This window comes from Hyaena hyaena, unplaced genomic scaffold (assembly GCF_003009895.1).
Source record: "Hyaena hyaena isolate Hyena2069 unplaced genomic scaffold, ASM300989v1 scaffold_322, whole genome shotgun sequence".
Classification (NCBI taxonomy): Eukaryota; Metazoa; Chordata; class Mammalia; order Carnivora; family Hyaenidae; genus Hyaena; species Hyaena hyaena.
Genome location: NW_024080954.1, coordinates 1,252,002 through 1,270,200, shown reverse-complemented (window position 1 = coordinate 1,270,200; position 18,199 = coordinate 1,252,002). Strand labels below are relative to the sequence as shown.

Genomic DNA, 18,199 nt, shown 5'->3' with positions numbered 1-18,199 from the left:
ACAGTTACATTAATTTCAGGTGTACAACATAGTGATTGGACCACTCTATACATTATGCAGTGCTCACCACAAGTGTAGCTACCATTTGTCGCCATACAACACTATTACGATACCATTGACTATATTCCCTATGCTGTACCTTTCATTCTGTGACTGATTCTTTCCATAACTGGAAGTACGTACCTCTCACTCCCCTTTACCCATTTTGTTCAGTCTTTTACCACAGTCCCCTCTGCCAACCATTAGTTTATTCTCAGTATTTATGGGTCTGTTTCTGTTTGTTTGTGTGTGTGTTCATTTGTTTTGTTTTAAAAAAATTTTTCAAGTTTATTTATATTTGAGAGACATAATGAGGTAGAACACAATGGGAGAGAGACAGAGAGAGAGGGAGACACAGAATCTGAAGCAGGCTCCAGGCTCTGAGCTGTCAGCACAGAGTTCAACATGGGGCTCAAACTCACAAACTGTGAGATCATGACCTGAGCCAAAGTCAGATGCTTAACTGACTGAGCCACCCAAGCACCCCTCATTTGTTTTGTTTTTTCAGATTCCACATATAAATGAAATCATGTGGTATTTGTCTTTGTCTCCCCTATTTTACTTAGCATAATGCCCTCTAGGTCCATCCATACTGACACAAATGGCAAGATTAATCTCTCTCTCTTTTTTTTAAAGGCTGAGTAATATTCCATTGTCCATTCATATACTGATGGCCACTTGGGTTGCTTCCATAACTTGGCTGTTGTGAATAATGCTGCCATAGCATAGGGGTGCATATATCCTTTCAAATCAGTGTTTTTGTTTTCTTTGGGTAAATACCCAGTAGTGGAATTACTGGATCATAGATTATTTCTATTTTTAACTTTTTGAGGAATCTCCATACTGTCTTCCACAGTGGCTGCACCAATTTACATCTCTACCAACAATGCACAAGGGTTCCCTTTTCTCCACTTTCTTGCCAACACTTGTTATTTCTTGTCTTTTTGATTTTAGCCATTCTGACAGGTGTAAGGAGATATCTCATTGTGGTTATGGTGTGCATTTCCATGATGATTAGTGATGTTGAGCATCTTTTCATGTGCCTGTTGGTCATCTATATGTCTTTGGAAAAATGTCTATTCATGTCTTCTGATTTTAGGATTATTGGGTTTTTTTTGGTGTTAAGTTGTATATGTTTTTTATATATTGTGGATATTGCTTCTTTATTAGATACAGCATTTGTAAATATCTTTTCCCATTATAAGTAGGCTGCTTTTTCATTTTGTTGATGGTCTCCTTTGTTGTACAAAAGCTGTTTATTTGTACAAGTTTAATTACTGATCACAATATATGTTACATAACCCACTTCCATAAAATGAAATTCTAGATCCTTAAGCAAAAGTGTTTAATCAGCCTCTTTACCTTTCATGGGTTACCTGAGAGGAAGGCCTTATCTTGTTATCTTTATCTTTATCTATATAAATACCTCTGGTCCAAAGATTTGCTGCAAGCGTAGTAATCTGTTTTCAAGTTCAGCTGCAAATTGTTTTTACACAATTTAGTAGTTGATAAGTTAGATCAGGGAACTTTCTCCAATATTCTCTATATCTGTCTTTTACAATATAGTAGCCAATAGCCATAATATTGCTACTGACCACTTGACATATGGCTAGTGCCATTGACGAATCGAATTTATAAATTAAAAAAAATTTTTTTAAATGTTTTATTTATTTCTGAGAGAAAGAGAGAGACAGCGTGAGCAGGGGAGGGTCAGAGAGAGAGGGAGACACAGAATCTGAAGCAGGCTCCAGGCTCTGAGCTAGCTGTCAGCACAGAGCCTGACACAGGGCTCGAACCCATGAACCATGAGATCATGACCTGAGCTGAAGTCAGATGCTTAACTAGCTGAGCCACCCAGGCGCCCCCATAAATTTAAATAGCTACATGTAGCTACTGTCAACTCTATAGGGCATCATAGTTCTATATTATCACAAGGGATTCATGCATGAGAAGTGCCTCGAAGTACTCTCTTTTAATTAATATATTTTTTAATATTTTTATTTATTTCTAGGATTATTTCTGAGAGAAAGAGAGAGACAGCGTGAGCAGGGGAGGGTCAGAGAGAGAGGGAGACACAGACTCTGAAACAGGCTCCAGGCTCTGAGCTGGCAGTCAGCACAGAGCCTGACGTGGGGCTCGAACTCACGAACCTCGAGATCATGACCTAAGCGAAAGTCGGACGCTTAACTGACTAAGCCACCCAGGCACCCCTTAATTAATATTTTTAAAAAGTTTACTTATTTTTTGAGAAAGAGAGAGGGAGAGAGAGAGAGTAAAAGTGAGAGAGGCACAGAAAGAGACAGGGAGATACAGAATCTGAAGCAGGCTCCAGCTCTGAACTGTCAGCACAGAGCCTGACACTGGGCTTGAACCCATGAACCATTAAATGAGATCATGACCTGAGCGGAAATTGGACGCTAAACCTACTGAGCCACCCAGGTGACCCAAAGGGCTCAGTTTCTTTTCTTTTCTTATGCTTTTTAAAGTTTATTATTGAGACAGAGAGAAAGAGAGCGTGAGCAGAGGAGGGGCAGAGAGAGAGGGAGACACAGAATCTGAAGCAGGCTCCAGGCTCCAAGCTGTCAGCATAGAGCCTGATGCACGGCTTGAACTCACAAAGTGTGAGATCCTGACCTGAGCCAAAGTTGGCTGCTTAACTGACTGAGCCACCCAGGCACCCCATAAAGGGCCCAGTTTCTAACAGAACAGCTGATATTTAAAACATTTTTTTGATACAGAATTCCCCTTTAATACCCAGAAGTATCAAGAATATGTGCCGAGAAATGGTTGTATTTTGAGTATGTGTTGATTGAGAAAATATACAATGAAAAAGTTAATAAATACTTTAGTAAGGGTTGTAAATAAATTTAAACTTTGTTTGTGATAACAGCATCTATATTCTCCTGAGAGCAAGGAGTCTAGGTATGGGAAAGGTATATGACTGGTTCCATAGGGAGACATATATGATTGGTCCCTGGATAGATGTAAGGAACCTGTAGGATAATGTCTGCATTCACAAGTTGGAAAACATTGTTCTAGAATTAAAAGGTGAGAAGTAAATTAAAGATAATTAAAAGATAAAAATAGTACAAAGAAAAATTCACTGAAAGTGTGTTAACACCTCAGAAGCACCAAAGGCTGAAGGGCTATTTGGGTCCCAGGTATTTTGTGTGCATACTAAAATGTGTGACATTTGTTTTCATTATGGTGATTATCTACTTGGCTTCAGATCTTAAACTTCTACTACTTAGGGATCTTTTTCTTTACAAAAACAACATTTATCTTTAATGCTCTTTTGAAACCTAAAAATTAAAAAGATAGAGACCCTCTGTTGTTTGCATTAGAAGTCATGTCCATTGATCTGTCAATAGTTGTAGAGTAGTCTGACTTAAAAATTAATACTTGTTGGGGCACCTGGGTGGTGGCTCAGTTGGTTATGTGTTCAACTTTGGCTCAGGTCATGGTCTCATGGTTTGTGAATTCGAGGACACATCAGGCTCTCTGCCGTCAGCACAGAGCCCGCTTTGGATCTCTTTCTCCCTCTCTCTCTGTACCTCCTCCCACTTTCAAGCTCTCTCAAAAAAAACATTAAAAAATTAATACTTATGTAGTCATTAGATACAAAAAGATGTCCTTCATAATATAACTGAACTGCCCTCCCTTGCTTCTCTCCCTTGCTCCATTTCTATTGGAGGTACTGCATATCATAGCCATGGGCAAAGGCAAAGGCTAAAGGTAGGGTTGTGCAGTAGATATCCCCCAGTTACCCACCCACTTAAACCTACAATCTAAATGAAAACAGTAGTGATTGTCACTACTAGGAATTTATCCAAAGGATACAGGAGTGTTGACTCATAGGTGCATGTGTTCCCCAATGCTTATAGCAGCTATTGTTTAACAATAGCCAAATTATGGAAAGAGCCTAAATGTCTATTAACTGATGAATGGATAAAGAAGATGTAGCTTATATATACAATGGAATATTACTTGGCAGTGAGAAAGAATGAAATTCTGCCATTTGCAACAAGGTGGATGGAACTGGAGGGTATTATGCTAAGTGAAATAACTCAGTGGGAGAAAGACAGATATCATGTTTTCACTCATATGTGGAACTTGAGAAACTTAACAGAAGACCATGTGAGAAGGGAAGGGGAAAAGAATCGTTACAAACAGAGAGGGAGGAAGGCAAACCATAAAAGACTCTTTAATAAAGAGAACAAACTGAGGATTGATGGGGGAGGGTGAGGAGAGGGGAAAATGGGTGATAGGCATTGAGGAGGGCACTTGTTGGGATGAGCACTGGGTGTTGTGTGTAAGTGATGAATCATGGGAATCTACCCCCCAAACCAAGAGCACCCTGTATACACTATATGTTAGCCAACTTGACAATAAATTATATTAAACAACAACAACAACAGTGTGCTTGTTACTATAACATGAAGATGAATCTCCTGACACTTCAGATCACCACCCCAAACCCCTTCAGTTTAGAAGTTCTGCATCTCCCACTGCTTGTCAGGAAGGGAAAAAAATTTCAGACTGTATAATCACTGTCTGCATAATTAAATACCAACTGCATGGTATGGATTTAGAGAAGAATATATTTTATGATTCCTGGGCAACCTGGTTTTAGGATGGTTCTATTCTCAAAAGATATAGATAGCAATGGGAAAAGCATTCCTTTTTAATGCTGAAACAAACCCTAAGTTATTGAAAAGAAAATGAAATGTTAAACAACCTTGTATTATGAGTTAGTTTCAAATAATATGCTTATTAGTTCATATTCTCAAACTTTGACATATTCCATAATCCCACCAGCTCTCAAGATAGGATTAACTATTTCAAGTTATTGCTCTAGATGGCATTAAAAGCAATCTCATGGGCAGTAAACCTTGACATCCTGAATAAATACGCTGTTCTTCAGAACAGTAGCACACATCTGCCTGGAGAAAGCAATCGCAATGCAGGGAACAGTGCCATGTTCTGCTCTATCACTTAATGATCAATTATGTTTCATCAAGTAATTCGTAAGACATATTAGGTCATTCCAGAAGCAACACAACTGCTAACCTCTCCATGGCCTTGATGGCATGGTTAATAAATCTGAACAATACATGGGCCATTTGCTGAAAATATATATACTTGGGAGGGGGGAACATTTGCCCAAATCCAAGACTGTACATTATGTTCCAATTTCATTTTTACAAACAAAACAAATCAGTAGCTCTACTAAGCATTGAAGCACAAAGACTGGAAAATGACCTGGCAAGCACTTACAGTGATGGATGTTGCCATCAACCTATTACACTGACATTCACCTGAATGAGGTTGGCAGCTGGGTTCCTTCTTTTTTCAAAGTGTTTCTGGCGGTGCTGTTCTTGTACTTTTAATGCAAAACCTGAGCCAAGAATGCCCTGGAACAAAATACAAAAATAGCACTTAAAATTTTTTTCAAAGGAATTGTTAAGCAATTTAAATATTAAAAAAAAATACTCTCAAATGAATCTAAGGAAAGACAAACCCTATGCAACCTGTTCGTAAACATATTACTTATTAAAACAAACAGTATTTACTTTTTTTATGATACCACTGACAATGGCAAGCTGTGGGGCAAGACTGCCACGAAGCGTAACAACTTTTGTTCTTTAGTAAATTAGCCAGACAATATTATTTCTTACAATATGGTAAGAGGCATTACAATTACAAATAAATATCACAATTAAAAATATTTTTGGGTGTGGCCTTTTTTGTGACACTTCTTTATATGTTTATGTTAGAGGAAATGGTTGTATCCATTTGGAATTAGGGGATGTGATGGAATTCAGAGGCTAGGAATTCTGGTTTTGGGCAGAGGTGGATTTAGAATTTGGGACAGTTAAAGTCTTGCTACTGTGGACAAGGGAGTTTTTCCAGCACTTTGATGATACTATGAAATTTTATATTTTCCATTCTTGAAATGGTAGGGTATATATAAAATCTGTCCCAGCTTAATTCTCCACAATGCTATAATTCTACACCTACTCAAGTAGAGTGAAAGGGGTGGGGGGAGATAGTTATCCAGACACTCAGTTTTGAAGACAAAATTTTCCATTTTGCCTGTTTATACAATAAAGACAAGAGCCCTGGTAATTGCAAAGAACATTCCTACTTCCCCAAGTTTTAATCTCACACTTTTAGCATTCCTTACCTTTTTGATTTTAGCTCACCTTTTCAGATTTTGGAGTTGGTGAGACGAGTATGTGTCTCCTATGTTTATATTAGTACTTTTGGCTGGTTTGCATCCTTTTGCTTATCATTTTGATCTGCCAGAATCCTGGCTTTTGAAATGCCTCCCTCTTTTCAGTTTGCTCTGGTCAACCATTCATGGAATCAAGATGCTTTGTTTCAGCCTTGGGCTAGCTTTTGGAGCTTGCTAATTTCTGTCTCTGGGCTTTGTGCATAAGTCTCTGCTTTATTGGCATGGGACCTGGATCTCCGCTGCTTTCAAGTCTGTGGGTTTACCTGCTAGCTATAAATTATTACCTTTTTATTAAACTTCAAGGAGTGTAACTCTTAGGCTAGAGATGGATGTCTTATAAGCACTGAGTCAGTATTTGCTGTAGATAGGGAATGGTTGTTTTTCTTTTCTTTATGTGTATATATATATATATATATATACATATATATATAGTAGGGAATATCTATTTATATATATATATGTATGTATATATATATATTTATTTATTCATTTTGCAAGGGGGGGAGGAGGGCAGAGAGCGAAGGAGAGAGAATCCCAAATAGGCTCTGCGCTATCAATGAGATCATGAACTCATGAATCATGAGATCATGACATGAGCCAAAATCGAATGCTCAACCAACTGGGGGGCCACCCAGGCACCATGTCTTTTCTTTATATTTTTAAAGTATTTCAAAGATGGTGTAGGCTACCTGGGCAGGTGGTGGGTTTCTCATCTTTAGGAGGTGTTAAGTCTCAGCTGGATGACAACTTGACCAAGATATTTTTGGGCTCTAGATCACATTTAATGCCCCCTTCTTATCTTACATGTTACAATACTGAGCACATCTGTGACAATAGCCAGATAATCAGTAATGCAATTATATTTAAAATACAGTTACATGCTAATACTGTTTGCTATTAATGAGCAATAATCAACTCCATTATTAATTGGGATGAATGACTGTACCACAAAATTAGAAATTACATTATAGGTTCTGTTTTCCATCTGTCTTTTTTTGTGATTGTCTCATGCTGTCTAAGATCTTTGTTAGGCTAAGGCTGCACAAACCAAATTTTGTGCAGACATAAAAACCTGGTCTGTATGATCTTGTCTGTCAATTTAAACAAAATTTCCCTTCATGTGGAGGTTAAAAATGGCCTTCCAACTCTAGTCATTCATAACTTCTAAATTTTTTCCTGTTATTTGAAGTCATTAGGAAAAACTTACTTATTTTCCTTTTAATGTTATTTTTCATGAAGCTTACACATATAAGAAAATAGAAAACATTAGAGTGCATTATGTATGTGTTGTATGTACTGTGTGTACATACATTACATGCAGAGGGCACATAACCTACCCATGGAGCATAATTCAGATTTTGGAGACATTAAATTAACGGCATTAGCTACCATTTCTAGGCATTTATTATGTGAAAATGAGGTTTAAAGGTTTATTTCCCTTTGGAAAATAAAGACGGGCCTAGCACAAACTCAGTACTTGCCAAACAAACTAAAATGTGCTAAAAAATCACACTGGCATTGCTTAGAAACATATATTAGTAGTTGGCAAATGTTTGCTACATATCTCTTGCGCCAGACTGTACATTACAACAGTCATTAAACCAGGTCTGCTCATTGTCTCATTATGGCTCCATTCCAATTTTCCTCCACTCTAAGTACATGGCTCAGTGAACCTCAGTAGAAGTCTGTTAAAATAAAGTTCATATGTTATATATACATAAAACTTATGGGATATATATGTTATATATGTATGTAATCCATGTGCTATGCCTTCAAGTAGCAACATCAATAAGATGAAACTTCTTAAAAATTGACTTTTGTTGGGGTGCCTGGTGGCTCAGTAGGTTGAGCATCCAACTTCGGCTCAGGTCATGATCTCAAGGTTTGTGAGTTTGAGCCCCATGTTGAGCTCTGTGCTGACAGCTCAGAGACTGGAGCCTGTTTCAGATCCTATGTCTCCCTCTCTCTCTCTGCCTTTCCCCCACTCATTCTCTCTCAGTCTCTTTCTCTCTCTCTGAAATAATCAAACATTAAAAAAATACAAAAAAGAAATTGACTTTTGTTTTCATTCATTGCCTAATATCACATGACTTACATTTTTAGATTTTATGTTTTAGTGCTAATGTTGAGAAGTGCTACGTAAACATCAAGTATAAAGAAAATATGTTTTTGTAAACATTTTAAATATCTATCCCTTTATATCTCCCAGATTAAAGGAGCTTAACGTAGCACAGGAGGACAGGCTAGACTGAAAGATACTCTTAGCAGGAAGGAAGGGAGTGTCCTGAAGAAGAGAAAGGCCTGTGAGTTAGCGCAATGCTGAGGAGCAGTCTGCCTCTGTCAGCTCATTAGCTTAGGGACGCTGTGGGCCTCAAGGAAAGTGACCTCCTGCTGGAGTTTGGAAGGGTGGCTTATATGGCTCCGTGGTGTGCAGGGGAGTCCTTCTGCTTTGAAGAAAGATGGGGAAAGGCTCTTCTCTTTCTTGGTCCTTGGGTTTCCTGGGAGGAAACCCAACCAAGGATAGCTCATGTCTCACCTCTAAGTTTCCTAGCAAAATGTGCTCTCCTAAATCTTATCCATACAACACTGTTGCCTGCAGGCACACAAGACATAATAGCATTTCCAGCCACCCATTTAAAAAAAAAAGTGTGTTTTTTGGTTTATTTATTTTTGAGACTGAGAGAGACGGAGCACAAATGGGGGAAGGGCAGATAGAGAGGGAGACAGAGAATCTGAAGCAGGCTCCTGGCTCTGAGCTGTCAGCACCGAGCTGGATGCAGGGCTTAAACCCATGAATCGTGAGATCATGACTGGAGCCGAAGTCGGACCATTACCTGACTGAACCACCCAGGTGCCCCTGCAACCACCCTTTTTAAAGGTATATATGGACTGTTTAATTTTTTCTTTTTTTAAGGGATATATGGAACATTTAGTCTTTCATTCAGTAAATAAGAGAACTAAGCACTTAATATGAGGTAGTAATAAAAGATACATGGGTAAGCCAACTTTTCTTAGCATTGTTAGGGAGTGTTCTCTGCAAGCAAGTTTCTCAGATTCCCAACATATATTAATTTAATTTGCATATATGAACATTGTAATCACTTTATTGGGAAACATTTCCAAGCATAACAACTTAGTGTCTGACCTCTAACCTAACAGAACAACACAATTTAACCTTCTAGGATAGTTCAGAGTTTCATTATGGGGACTGGTATTTTGCCAGCTTCCAGAGATGGGTGGACCCTAACACTAATTGGCCCCAAGTCTTTACACATTTTGAACACTCGTATCTGCTTGCTTCTTACAAATATTTTTCCTTTCCTTTGTCGTTAGTTTTCCACCATCTCTTCCCATTATAATGTTTGTTCAATCAGCTGACCTCTGCCTTTGCTGTTTATAATCTTCAGAGAATTGTGAAGCTATGTAGCTCAGCTTATCAGAATTTTCTCTAAATTAAGAACAGGTTATGATTTAGGTCTCAAGAGGCTCTACTCTGAGGACAACACAAACGCTATTGTCGATTTTAACAGCCCAGAAGTTACCTACTTCTCTGTTTATAGTTTTTCACTGGATCACACAGCTTGTTTCATATGTGGTCTCAGGATAAGTATACACACTTATCCAAAAGCAGCAGTATTTTGGTAAAAAAGCCCAAGATTGTATTTATTGTTTCTAAAGGTATTTTCATGTAGAGAATTTGATTACTGAATAAGTCCCTGCTCTGTTATGGATTGTTGAGCTTGCCAGGCAAGTTGATTTTCAAAAAGTGAGATTTTTTTTTTGGGACTCTCCTTGATTTTGCCATTTCACAAAGGAAACAATACATCTAGATTCATACATAAAATGGAAGAAAAATTTCATGAAAATTTTCTTCATGGCAAGCATTTGACTTATATCACCATATTGCTCTTGACAAAATTTCTATGGGTGCAATAATTATCCTATTATATAGATGAAGAAACATACCCAATGTTACTTTTATTGGCTGAACTGTATCCCTCTGAAATTCCTATGCTGGAATCCTAATCCCCAGTATGTTAGAATGTGACCTTACTTGGAGATAAGGTCTTTACAGCAGTAATCAAGTTAGAATGAGGTCATTAGGATGGGCCCTAATATGATATGACTGGTGTCTTTATGAGAGGAAGTTTGGACATAGACATGTTCAGAGGGAAGACAATGTGAGGACACAGGAAGAAGGTATCCGTGAACCAAGGAAAGAGGTCTGGAATGGATCCTTCTCTCCTGTTCTTCAGAAAGAACCAGCTCTGCTGCCCCTTGAGTTTGGACTTCTAGACTCCAGAACTGTGAGACAATACATTTCTGATGTTTAAGCCACCCAACCTGTGATACCTTTACAGCTGCCCTGGCAAACTAGTACAGTCACAGAGGTGGTACATGACAAAACCAGGTAGTATGTGGCTTTCAATTCAAGCTAAGATCTAATGCTCAAGTGTATGCACAGTCTTTTCAGTGTCTTCTCTGTGGTCTGGGGCAGAACCAGCCAGTCAATCCACAGCTGGGCTCTGGCCATGGGAATGACTGGAGTGTCCTCTGCACCATTCACAGGCAGTGGAGGAGCTGAGCCAAGGGCTGGGAAGCTGAAAATCCCTAATCCCTTGACTTCCTTTGAAGGGCTGCTCTGGGGTCTCTACTCAGCAGAGACTGTGATGCCACTTAGCTTCTGTCTGGAACAAGAGTGAGGTTATTGTTCCTTAAGCACCCCTGTTGCCACTATGTAACACTCTTTTTTGTTGGCTGTCTTCCCCGACAAGAGGTGGAGTGAGCAAAAGTGAGAGTCCGGGGATGGAGGCAAACTGTACTATTTTGACCAACGAACTTTAAAAAAAGAAGAGTATAAAATGATCAGAAAGTAAGTGTCATCCATTAAGGGGAAAATATAATCAGAGGCTTGGGAGAAGATAAATGTGGTCTTAATTCTGATAAGATGCAGAAGCTGTTCATTAAGAAAAATCAGTGATGGTGACAGAAAGAATAAATCATCTGACACATTGAAGCCCTTTAAGGTCATATACTTTTCACTCAAATGGATCTGAAAAGGTAAATATCCCACTTATCACATCCAACTCTTAAGCAGCACAGGTTATAAGCCAAATTGGAGAGATCAGTTTAAAAAGAAGATATCTTTAAATTGTTATACATATTTTAAATGTATCAGTAGCGCATTGGATGAGAGCTGATGCCATCTGAATTATTATTTGGTCATAAAGATCTAGAGGGCATAAAACTCTCAGGTTAAGTATCTCCAAGGGAAGACCATCTTTCATAAATTTTCCAACTAGTTGTATGCAGAAAAGTCAACGTTTTATCAATAAGATTATCTTTGTAGTGATACAGATACATTCCCGGGCACACCAACTTGTGAAAGTTCATTCTAATAAACCTCTAAGATCTAATTTAAACTGTTTTATTTCTGCAAAGATACTCACGGCAGGAAGTGCAAAGAAAGAAATGCCAAGGAGTGCAAAGCCTGCAGAAAGCAATCTTCCCAGCCAAGTTAGGGGAGTTTTGTCTCCATAGCCAATCGTTGTCAATGTAATCTAAAAACAAAATAAATAGAACGTGCAGCTTAAGTACTTGAGAGGAAAGTTAGGAACTATGAACAGGAGGCAAAGCAACATTTCCACTAAATCATTATTCAACAAGCCTTGTTGGCGTATTTTATTACTGTGCTTTAATTTTCCGTGACGCATAACAGAGCTTCTCTTTGTTTAAGGAAGGGAATAACCTACATACTTGTTCCTCTCTTATAACACAATTTTCCATCTTTTCTAAGTGTATCCAAAGAAAGGTTATTTAAATAAGCGGATAACCATCAGAGATACAGAAATGATAGCACCATGGATTTAGGACTGGATCAGTACACAAAGCAATAATTTATGTTAATTAAGTCTGTCTATTTATTACCTTGGCAGGCATTTCCTGGAGGTCTGGTGTGAGCAAGGTACGTGTTATGATTTGTAGTGGAACAAAAAAGAGAGGTACATAGTTCTTGTCCTAAGATATTTACGGCATAAGCAGGGAGACAGGTCACACACAAATCATTAAAACACAAAATAGGGCAAGACAGGTACTAAGATGGATGCACAAATAACCTGCTAAGAGGATTCAAAGAACAAATTATTTCCAGCTTGGAGGTGTGGGGGGTGGGGGGTGGCGATTAAGGAGGCTTTGAAAGAGAAGCAATATTTTGGAAGGCAAAAATGATAAAGAAGTTGATCTAGAGTGGGAAAACAGGTGACCAGATGCATAGTAGTGAGAACAAATATGGTAGGTTCTGGAAAGTATAAGTTGTTTAGTTGGAGCATGGGTGGGTCTGATAGGATTAGTGAAAGAGGAGATTAACTAGAAAGGCTATCTGTTAGATCAGGGAGTATCTTTGAAAAACGATATTTGGAGCTCTCCCATGATCAGACTGCTCCAGGATCTTCCCATGCTTCTTGGAACAAAGTCCCAGCTCCTCTCCAGCGCCCATGAGGTTCGGCATGATCTGGAAGAACCATGGAGCAAGCAAACTGGAACAGTGGCAATGAGGCTGCATGGGAGAGCAAATTAAAGAGACGAGTTGATGAAGTTCAATAGAAATGCATTTATTAATCATCTGGGATGAAGGGGAAGACTAAGTCAACAAGAACTTAAAAATTTTAAGGAGAAGATAGTTCCACCATAAATAGAAATATGAGAAAAAGAAGGTTTTGGAGCAAAGATAGAGAGTTTGGCTTTGCAAATAAGTGCTCTTTATTTTTTTTTTCAATTCCCACTTTATTTATTTATTTATTTATTTATTTTTACAAATAGTTTATTGTCAAGTTGGTTTCCATATAACACCCAGTGCTCATCCCCACAAGTGCCCTCCTCCATGCCCATCTCCCCCCCCCCCCCCCCAGTCCTCAGTTTGTTCTCATCATTCAAGAGTCTCTCATGGTTTGCCTCTCTCCCTCTCCCCCACTATTTCCCCCCTTCTTCTCCCCCTTGGTCCTCCGTTAAGTGCCTCCTAATCCTCCTATAGGTGCAAACATATGGTATTTGTCCTTCTCTGCCTGAACAAATAAGTGCTTTTTAAAACATTTTAAAAATGTTTATTTATTTTTGAGACACACACACACACACACACACACACACACACACACACACACAGTGTGAGCCTGGGAGGGACAGAGAGAGGGAGACACAGAATCTGAAGCAGGAGCCAGGCTCTGAGCTGTCAGTACAGAGCATGATGCGGGGCTCAAACTCATGAAGCACAAGACCATGACCTGAGCCAAAATCAGATGCTTAACCGACTGAGTCACCTAGGCACCCTGCAAATAAGTGGTTTTTAAATGTTAGTATGACTCTGATCTAGAAATGTCAAGCAGGAAATCAAGATAGAGAACTTGAGTCTTGAAAGAGAGACATTGGGTTTGGCATGAGATTTGGGTTTTAGAATCAGGCACAGGATGATTATTGAAACTTTGTGAATAAATGAGATTACAAAGGGTGCAAAGAAAGGGTCCTAGGGCACCTCCAGAAACACACATTTAAGGGATGAAAGGGAAAGGAAAGTCAGAGAAGAATAAATATTTTCAAAAGTCAGGAAACAAGAAATGGGTAATATAAATGGAAACTCAGTGGAGAAGAGAGAGTTTCATAGAGGACCAGGTGATCCTTGGTATCACAGTCTCATAGAAAACAAAGAGAATGAGGACTGAGAAAAAAAGACACTGGTTAAGGAGATAGATGGTCACTGACTTCTAAGAAAGTGGTTGCTTTGGTCTTATCATCCTGCCTGGGTTTTGAAGGAGGGGTTACTTTTGAGAGGCAGAAATAATAGAAGGAGATGATGGTCCATGATGCCAGACCTTTCAGAAACTTCCAACTCAGCCGATGAGCCCTTCCCAGCTTTCTTCTCCTCACTTCCATGAGGTATCTTGGTGGCTCCTCTTACGTGGGACCTCCCATGCTAATCAAACTTTGACTATTGGGTTCTTAGGGCTCAATTCTGGGTCTTTCTCTGTTTTAAAAATTTCTATTCTTCTCTCACTTTCCTTTCTCTTCTACCGCATTTTTTCCCCCTCTCTCTTTCCAGGTGATCTTAAGTGTTCTCATGGATTTAAATTTTTATGGTGAACACACCAAATTTATACCTCCAGGCCAGATTCTTCTGAGCTCTGGATTCACATAGGTGCAGTTGATATTTCTATTTGGCTGACACACATTCATTTACACTTCACATGTTTAAAACAGAGCACGTATTCCCCTCGAAGCTGTAACTCCCCCAAATGTATCCCTTCCTAGCCTAATCAAGGGCACCACCATTCACTCACTTGCTCATGTGAGGAGCTTCAGTTGTCCTCATTGCTTGTTTCCCTCACTCCTCTGCCTGAATCTATCAAGTCCCATGGATTCTATTACCCAAAGACACTGCAAATTCATCCCCTGCTCACTGTCTTCCTGCCACCATAGTAGGCTAGGCCTATGTCTTCCTTGCTATCTCTGCTTTTGCTTTTGGTTCCCTCCACTTCCTTCTCCCAAACCTGTGAGGGAAATTATTTTGTTACTTCCTTTTAAAAATCCTTCAACAGCTCCTCACTAAATTCAGAATAAATTCTAAGCTTCTAACTATGGGCCTACCTGATCTGGTCTCTACTTACTCTCCAAGATCATCCTGATTTCACCCTTGCTCACTGTACTTTATTCACAATGTCCTTTCAACTCCTCAAACAGGCCAGACTATTTCTGCCATAGGACCTTTGCATATCCTGTTTCTTCAGCCAGACTGCTTTTCTCCCCACCTTCCCAGGGCTTCTTCTCATTCTTCAAGTCGTATCCAAAATACTCCATCATCAGAGAGGTCTCCCCTATGCATTCTGTCTACAATGGGGCCTCCAGTCGCTTTCTATTGCAGGCCCTTGTTTCTTAATAACACTAACCATAATTTGTAGATTTCTGCACGTTTCGTTGGGGAGGGGGGTGTCCCTATTTCCTTTACCAGAAGGAAAACTGTGTCTTTATTCTGTTGTCTCTCTAACATCTAGCATGCTGCTTACCACAAAGTAGGAGGAACTTAATAAATATTTAGTAAATAACTGAAGAATCCTTTCAAGAACACTGGCAACAAATGGAGTGAGAAAAATAGGGCAAGAATTGCCAGAAAGTCAGAATTGCCTGACTTGAAGGCAGGCGTTCTAGGATGTATTTGTGCATGTCTGAAGAAAGAATGAGACTGATGACGGGGAAGACTGGTAGCTTTACACAGGGTAAGACAACCACAGAGGAAGGAAAATAGGAGCAAGGGTACAGTTGGAAGGGAAGCCTTGGCACCTCTTCCACCATGGGGAGAAGATGGGGACATAGCGTGGATGAGGAGCAGCACTGTGCATGCTTGAGCTGGTTCTCTTCAATTCCAGTAAAGGAGAGGGTGGGATCAGCCATGGGGAGCAAAGGAAAAGGCTTAGAGCAGGGAAAAGGCTTGGGGCTGTGACAGTGTGAGAGAGTGTCAAGGACCAATCAACCAAGAGTCGGGGACCAAGAGTGTCAAGGACCAATCAACCTAGAGTCTACAAGAGTGGGGGCAGCTCATCCAAGTTAGAAAAAGGGAGCTTGTATTAGAACCTAGTAGCCAAGTTAATCACACATTACCAGCAGTATCAGTGGTGGGGCTCTCTAAAGAATTTCTTGAGATTGCACAAAAAATATTCCTGGCTTAATTTTAACATTTTTAAAAAGTGTATTTATTTAATTGGAGAGAGACAGAGACAGTGCGAGTGGGGAAGGGGTAGAAAGAGAGGGAGACAGAGAATGCCAAGCAGGCTCCGTGCTGCCAGTGCAGAGTCAGATGTGTGGCTTTGACTCATGAAAACCTGAGATCATGACCTGAGCTGAAATCAAGAGTCAGACACTTAACTGACTGAGCCACCCAGGTGCCCCCTGGCTCAGTTTTATTTTAGGTTACTAATCTTAAAATACGTGGGAAAGATTTTAATCTATAATTTTCCTGCAAACTAGTTTAGTCCTTTTATGGCAGTTTAATAATAATAAACTGAAGGAGCTATTTCATGGTTTGGTCACAGCAGTAATGGTAAACTTTACATTCTAATAATACAGTAGTTCCCCCTTATTCATGAGGGATATATTCCAAGATCGCCAATGGATGCTTAAAGCCACAGAGAGTACTGAACCCTATATATATATATATACACTATGTTTTTTCCTATATACATATACCTATGATAAAGTTTAATAAATAAATTAGGTACAGTAAGGGATTGACAACAATAATAACAATTATAAAAACATACTGTAATAAAAGTTATGTGAATGGTCTCTCTTGAAATATTATACTCACCCTTCTTGTGTGAGATGATAAAATGCCTACCTGATGAGATGAAGTGAGGTGAATGAGGTAGGCACTGTGAAGTGGGTATTAGGCTACTACTGACCTTCTGACCAAATAGCAGAAGGAGGACCATCTGCTTTCCAAGTGCAGATGGACTGCAGGTAACTGAAACAGTGGAAAGAGAAACCATGGATAAGGGGAACTACCTTGCATTTGAGTTATTCTCATTGACTCATCCCTCAGCATTTTTTTTTTTAAGCCACTGCCTCTAACTCTGAAGAATGAGACACAGCAAAGTGATGATGTGCTCAGGATTTCATTGTGAGTAGAGAAGAATGCCTGTTCTATCTCAATCTGGATTTAGAGTTGCCATCCCTCTGACACGCATCCGTTTTCAGGGAGGAAAGAATGCCTGAACTCTGGGAGCTGTCCCCTTAGCCCCTTCTCTACAAAGACTCCGCCACCTTCTCTCTGCACTTGGGAGCTGGCTTCCATGTTTCCTTGCCTGCAGGGGGCTGGAATGACTGGCCTCCAAGTTCAGGTGCAACGACTTCCTCCACTCCAATTTCAAAGTCTCTCAGGATGTTGTTTGGTTGAAAGCATAGAGGCCTTTAGTTGCCAAGCCGGGCTTGAGAAGGATCTGGCAACAGGGTGGCAATTTTGTCTCAGTCCATGCTGGGGAGTGAGCTGTTGGGAGTTGCCTTTGTCTCATGCCTGGTGGGAGCAGGTCATTTTTTATGGCTGCAAAGGGGGCAACGGGACTCCCTGATGTGAACCGACAGGTAGCATCAGGGATGAAACTGTGACATTTCTAAGATGCACATACAATAAAAAGATGTGAACTTCTTTATGAATTCACACTGACCCATCAGTTTGATCTGGCTGCTGGCTTTCTAAGCAGTGACAGGTTGCGGGCAATGAAACCATCCTCCGATGAGGCCTGCATAGATGTTCATTGATTTTTTTGGACTTTCAGGTGAAGCTGTCCTTGAAGTACCCGTGTGTCCCCTTGGAACAGTACAACTACATTATGTTTCTTTTCTTTTCCCAGCATCTGGAACGCCCTGCTAGTGATTATCAGCTGGTCCCTTGTACATGAACTGAGTAGCAGAACCCCTTTTGGTGTTTACCTTCCCACATTTGTGCCAAACAATAAACCCGTTTTTGTCTTCTAGAAATTTTGTGAATCTTTCAGTGGCTGAATGTAGTAATGATTAGTTTCATTTGGATCGAAACGTAGAGAAAGGTCAGCTCAAACAGAAGCCCAAAGACACCAGCTTTTGAGGGGAGCAGCTTGTTTCAGAAAAACTTGAGGGGGTATATAAGTCATCTTTAGGGGATTGGAAGAAATCCCACTATTGGGCATCATTCCATTTTTGACCTACTTCCAGAGCTTACAAGAGACATGCTGGTTAACATGTGATGAACAGATTAAAATTTTAAAATGTATTCACATATGTACTTATGTACTTACATATTGGTTATTGATTCCTACTCATTGACTTTTGACTATGGTGTTTACAATATCATTGGAAAGTTTGCAAAGTTTTGAATTTGCTTATAAAAATGAAAAGGTGGGGCGC

At 39.7% G+C, this 18,199-nt stretch overlaps 1 protein-coding gene across 2 annotated transcripts in view; it reads right to left on the bottom strand.

Annotated features, from left to right (window-relative positions):
• KCNQ5 (potassium voltage-gated channel subfamily Q member 5) overlaps positions 1-18,199 on the bottom strand; it is a 542,946-nt gene that overhangs the window by 81,677 nt on the left and 443,070 nt on the right. For both annotated transcript variants that reach the window (XM_039248929.1, XM_039248928.1), the window contains exons 6-7: positions 11,728-11,838; positions 5,358-5,453 (exon numbers count right to left, since the gene is read on the bottom strand). In XM_039248929.1, coding sequence (XP_039104860.1) covers positions 5,358-5,453; positions 11,728-11,838 — 207 coding nt within the window. The remainder of the gene's footprint in view (positions 1-5,357; positions 5,454-11,727; positions 11,839-18,199) is intronic.